General features: G+C 47.2%; 1 protein-coding gene across 2 annotated transcripts in view; it reads left to right on the plus strand.

Moving 5' to 3' along the window:
* jarid2a (jumonji and AT-rich interaction domain containing 2a) overlaps nucleotides 1-5316 on the plus strand; it is a 92935-nt gene extending 87619 nt beyond the window's left edge. For both annotated transcript variants that reach the window (XM_018762957.2, XM_029259770.1), the window contains 7 exons: nucleotides 1198-1312; nucleotides 1831-1936; nucleotides 2659-2841; nucleotides 3348-3478; nucleotides 4191-4374; nucleotides 4525-4632; nucleotides 4784-5316. In XM_018762957.2, the coding sequence (XP_018618473.2) occupies nucleotides 1198-1312; nucleotides 1831-1936; nucleotides 2659-2841; nucleotides 3348-3478; nucleotides 4191-4374; nucleotides 4525-4632; nucleotides 4784-4966 (1010 nt within the window). In that variant the 3' untranslated portion in view covers nucleotides 4967-5316. The remainder of the gene's footprint in view (nucleotides 1-1197; nucleotides 1313-1830; nucleotides 1937-2658; nucleotides 2842-3347; nucleotides 3479-4190; nucleotides 4375-4524; nucleotides 4633-4783) is intronic.
* Nucleotides 5317-6000: the final 684 nt, after the last annotated feature.

Below are 6000 nucleotides of genomic sequence, written 5' to 3' on the forward strand. Positions count from 1 at the left end.
TAGTACTCTTGATTAAGGCACTTACCATCAGTTGCTCCATTAAAATTACCCTGCTGTTTCAAACAGGTAAATTATTGTGAATAGCTTCGTATAAAAAAAATAGTTACATCACCTTGTGCATATAGGGGTCTGCTAAACCGGTTAAACCATAATAGCAGATTGTGCTCTTTAATTTGCTATATATTTATTTGATTTGTCTTATTGCCAATACCTAATTTGTAGTTACATTTATTCATGCAGGAGATGCTTTGTCCCAAAGTTATATACAACACAGAGCAAAGAAAAGTGTATTTCACCAACGGATGTATAACTTTAGACACAGAGACGTGATTGTCGAAGAACGGTTAGTTTGTCAGATACCGTCGTTTTGTGCAGGTGCACCTGAAACCAGTAGTTGCCTATAGGAAACAAAAAGGAGATAGTAACAGGTGGTGGGATTTCTCGAGCAGCAAAGAGATCGTGAGAGAAGTGGGTCTGAAGGAGATTCCTTTCAAGACCTTTTTTGAATGCTGGGTGGGATTTAGCAGTTCTGAGGGAGCTCATCCCACAACACTGGAGCCAAAACCAAGAACAGAGGGACTTCTGATTTTGGACCACCGAGCAGCAACAGGTGTAGGAGCACAGCGCTCCAGTTGGGTTGGGATGAGAGAGAGAGAGAGAGAGAGAGAGAGAGAGAGCCCCCTGAAATGATAAGCTCCTCTCCAGGTGGACCTCCATTGACTGTCTCGTAGGTCACAACCAGAGTGTTGAACTTGATACGGGCAGCCGATGAGGAGGGGAGATGCATGGGAATACTTTGATAGGCGAAACACAACTCGTGCCTCGTTCTGTATTATTGTAATTCTTATTCAGCTGGAAAAGCCTGACATTTGCTATTCTAAACAGCACGACAACAGGGAGATGGTCCCAACTTTACTTTGTGTTCCACCGTCAGTCTTAAACAAACTAGGAGTTAAATCAGCAGGTCGCATAGTGGTTAGTGCTGCCGCTTTGAGACATGAAGGATCCAGGTTCAAATCCAGCCTTCTGTTCTAGTACCCTTGAGTATGCGACTTACCCGACTTGCATTGCAAAAAATTACCCTGCTGGGTAAATCATTGTAAGCCGCTTAGGCAGAAAGCGTGAAGTAAATGAATAAATGTGAATGGTGTAAACTGACGTGAGAAAGTTGATTTTACTGTGTGGTTCCTCCTGCAGGAGTGACCATTCCTTGGCTCAACATTGGTATGGTCTTCTCTACCTCATGTTGGTCTCGAGACCAAAACCGCCTCCCATACATCGATTACCTACACACTGGTGCTGACTGCATTTGGTAAGTTATCACTTTCCCTAATCTGGTCTCCATCATATGCGTATTTTTTTACTTTGTGTACAACACAGCTGTCGTCTTTTTGGGGAAAAAAAAAAAAAAAGGCATGGCATAGTGTGTAAAATGTCTTTTTTTAAAAAGGTAATTTTGCGGCTTTTTGCTGCTCGCAAACACATATTCATCGAACATTTTTAATGACTTTTGAAGTGATGTTTTGACTTACTGATTGCGTGAGCACCTTTATGTGATGAAGGCACGTCGCTTAGCGGTGCTTCTTTGTGAAAGTAAAACCCAAACCATGAATTACCCCTCATGAGATAAGCACTAGTTTCATGGGCAGGAATGTGTGTTTAAAAAAAAAAAAAAAAGGTTGCCTTGGTAACAGTGCTGATGGAAGGGATTGGAAATGTGACGACCAGTTTGTCACTTGAGTGAGTGAGTGAACGGGGCGTTGATGGACCCTAGGAATGTTGGGTAGTGTGTAAGTGTGTAAGTGCGCTGCGTCTGTCCCAATGTCGCAGGTACTCCATTCCTGCTGAGGAGAAAACCCGACTGGAGAAGGTGGTACACAAACAGCTGCAGGCCAACGGAACGCCCGGCCTCGAGATGCTAGAGAGGAACATCATGGTGAGTGGATGGGGCGCGCGCGCACACGCGCGCGCGCACACACACACACACACACACATACACCTTAGGTGACGGTGTGCGTGTGTCGTCTCCTGTGGCTGTGAGCGGTGCTGAAGCTAATTAGATGCAGGTCAGTGCTGCCCGCCGGCTGCTCCTGGGACTCCGGCTCCGATTGCTTCGTTGGCCTTCGTTATGAAGAACAACGCGCTCCTTTACGTCAAGAGGAGCATGTGTCTGGCGAAAGAGGCTAGCGGTGCGCCGCAGTGCGACGAAAAACGAAAAGTGCGTCGAGTAACATTTTGAATCATCTGCATTTTATGTGTAGTTTTACACCAGATTTTTCTTGCAAATTCACGTTTTTGAGGAGTTTAATTTTTTTAACGGAACCGTAAACTTTAACAAAGGTAAATGTTAAAAAGCAAATCTAAAAATGTATATTTGCAACTCTCGTGCGAGTCACTCTCACTCGGTGTCCGTGACCACTTGTCCTTGGGTGGTGTTCGCAGCGCACCCAGGTGGTAACGTTCGCGCCATGGGCGGGGCGCCACTCCACTGCAGGGCAAAGATCAGCTTTATGTTTCGCAATAGGAGTGTGTTCTACGCACAGCGAGTGTTAAGATCTTTCAGGAGAGGGCGCGTGAGCAGTCCCCAATGCGACACGAAGACGGTAAGAAAGCGGAGAGCCCCGATCTGACCGCTGTGTCCTCGCCGCTTGAAACCAGATCTCTCCGGAAGTGCTGTGTCACGAGGGGATCAAGGTTCACCGCACGGTCCAGCGGAGCGGCCAGTTCATCGTCTGCTTCCCCGGGGCCTTCGTGTCCAAGGTGTGCTGTGGCTACAGCGTCTCGGAGACGGTGCACTTTGCCACCATCCAGTGGCTGAACCTGGGATACCAGGCTGCTAAGGTGACCTCTTGCCTTCCATCTGTTCTTTCACACCTTCTTCGATACGTGGCTTTTGCTGGCCGTAGAGTGAAAATCCTTAACGCTGAGTACACGGTAAATTTTTAAATCCATCTTTACCACAATGATTCCGAGATGCATTGCTGCCCAGTGCGGGAAAACAGACTTGGGCGAAAGACCTCAGGGCGGAAAAGCTCGGTGAGGTTTGTAGTGGGTCGATGCAGAGTGTGGGGAGCCGGACTCTGCCTGCAGGTGTGTCTGCGTGCACGCACCATGTTTTACTCGCCTGATGTGAAAGGGTTGTTTGGTTTGGAGGGGCTCTTTTTTTAAGGGAGGTTTTTTTTTTTTTTTTTTTTTTTTTTTTATTTTTTAAATGAACTGGAAATGCTGAGTGCAGTAATTTGTTCCACTTACTCGACAGTGTGAAATATGCGTAATGATGCATAACAACAGTTAAGTGTTTAATATGTTGACGTGCATTAATTTAACCGCAGTGTTGTTGTTTGCAGGACCTGAAGAGTCGGCATATAGAGAAACCCTTTTCCATGGAAAAGCTGCTGTACCAGATCGCAACGTTGGAGGCCAAACGAGAGAATAAGCACATTTTTAGCACAATCGCTTCACTTCTCATAGAGCTCAGGTGGGCAGCTTGTATGGTCTAAGTGGTCACACTGAACTGGGGCGAGTCGCGTCCACAGCGTTTTATTTGGTACGTAATGGTGTAAAGTAGAGGGGGGATACAGTGGCGCAGCGGGTTTGGCTGAGTCCTGCTCTCTGACGGGTCTGGGGTTCAAGTCCTGCTTGGGGTGCCTTGCGACGGACTGGCGTCCCGTCCTGGGTGTGTCCCCTCCCCCTCTGGCCTTACGCCCTGTGTTGCCGGGTTAGACTCCGGTTTCCCGTGACCCCATATGGGACAAGCGGTTCAGAAAGTGTGTGTGTGTGTGTGTGTGTGTAAAGTAGCCTGTTCAGAAGTAGGTATTTTGTTAAACTGGTCTGCTCTGCCTCACTATATATAATAATCTTTCTGTATGCAGCACAGTTTAAAACTGAGCAGGCAGAGATTGTTATATTCAGTGTTAGTCATTGTACCATGAAATGCTTAAGGACAGGTGTGTGTGTATATCAGTGCACACACACACACACACACACACACACACACACACAAATAATGGTGAGATCTGGAAATGACATCAACTAATACTGAAAAATACTGTTAACACTGAGATCCTGGAATGCCTAAACAAAGGAGGTAAAGGTTCATACAGCTGACAGGTTTGTGAAGCAATGTGCTCATCTGCCACAAGGTGGCACACAAACTGGCACAGTGTTATTTTTGTGGTCTTCCTTCCCAGGGATATAGAGATGAGGCAACGGCAGGAGCTTTACGAGGCGGGACTCCTGTCCTCGGCCCGCTACGGCTCGCACGACAACAACCAGCCACCCGCCCAGGGCAAAAGAAAGCCGCGCAAGTGGCTGGCACTTGAGACGTCAGACCGGCGCTGCCAGGTGTGCCAACACCTCTGCTACCTCTCCATGGTGAGTACGCCTGGGGGGGAGACCTCCCTTTCTGTAGAACATCACCGTGGTCTTTGTGACATTCCCACTTAGAGAAGAGCACCGAGTCTGCTGGGGAAGTGTGCGAAGTACGTAATGTAGTAATGCGCAGTGCGACGCTGTGAACTGCAGGTGGTCCAGGAGAACGAGAACGTGGTGTTTTGCCTCGAGTGTGCGCTGTTCTACGTGGAGAAACAAAAGTCCTGCCGAGGCCTCAAGATGATGTACCGCTACGATGAGGCATGCATCTTTTTTTTTTTTTAATATAAAAAAAAAAAAAACCTCTTTCCTATGTCGAGTGCTTTGTTTCCTCCCATCTCCCCCTGACTGTCTTCTCTCTTCTCCCATCTGCCCCCGATGTTCTCGTGCGCGCACCTCCCGGATATGGCAGGACCAAATCAACAGCCTGGTGAAACAGGTGTGCGGGAAGGCGTCGCTGAGGAGCAACTGCAACGGCGCGGGCACCGGCCGGACCCCAGCGAGGCGCGGCCCGCGCAAACCCACAACGGTGCAGGTCTCCCTTGCCCGCCTGCCCGCCTCTCACCTGTCCAAAGGTGCGGTGGGCGCCTTGTGAAGAGGGCCCCCAAGTGTCCCCGTCACAATAATAGAGAGAACTTGCCCTAGCCCACAAGGCGTCTTTTGCACTAGCATTTACTTGTGTTTTGTATTTTTACATTGGTTTCTTCTACAGTTTAATGGAAATGTACACACATGCACAACCTCCACACAGTGGCGGTTGTGTGTTTCCTTGGTGCTGTGGTCTCATTATTTGAAAAGCAGGTCAGAGGGTCGACCCCCCTCCTCCTCATTCAATGTCTTAGTCATCAGGCCCTTCCACTGCAAACACACCTGTCCGGGACTGGAGCAAAGGAGTGGATGTGCTCAGGCTTGAAAACGTTCTCTCACACACACACACACACACACACACACACACACACACACACACACACACACACACACACACACACACACACACACACACACACACACACACACACACACAACACAGAGCGATAAGACCTGAGCTCAACAGGAAGCTGCTCTCACCTGTAGGCAGCATCTGTAGGGAAACACATTGAAACTGAAACTTGAAAGTCTCTGGACTTCCCTTTTTTTTTTTTTTTTTTTTTTTTTTTTTTTTAAAAAAAAAAAAATCTGTTGGTATTTCTGGTTTTAAGGTGCGTTATTTGATATATGTGGGAAATGTAAAAAGTTATATTTATCTCTGCAAGTGTGTGGGCGGGCATCCAGTCCGTCCAGAGCACGGACATATCGCGGACGGCCGTCTTACGTATTTCAAAGCTGTGCCTGATTTTCAAAGAAAACCAACATCGTTTTGGTGCTGTTTATTATGTCAACGTGAGGCTTTTTATACAAGTCTCTGTTCTTCGGTTCGATATGTGCAATCATTTACATTCCATTCTAGGTGTAATACAGATTCATCTTTACACTCGCGCATCTGTGAGAATTATCATCATTCATGCTGTTTCTTTTCTATTTTTTGATGGAATATCACAATGAGAGCCATTTGTCCAAGGGTGTAAAATGTGAAAAATTTGTATTCCCCCCCGCCCCCTCGGTTAAAATTTTTGAGATATATTAACACAG

Source organism: Scleropages formosus, chromosome 18, assembly GCF_900964775.1.
Source record: "Scleropages formosus chromosome 18, fSclFor1.1, whole genome shotgun sequence".
Lineage (NCBI taxonomy): Eukaryota > Metazoa > Chordata > Actinopteri > Osteoglossiformes > Osteoglossidae > Scleropages > Scleropages formosus.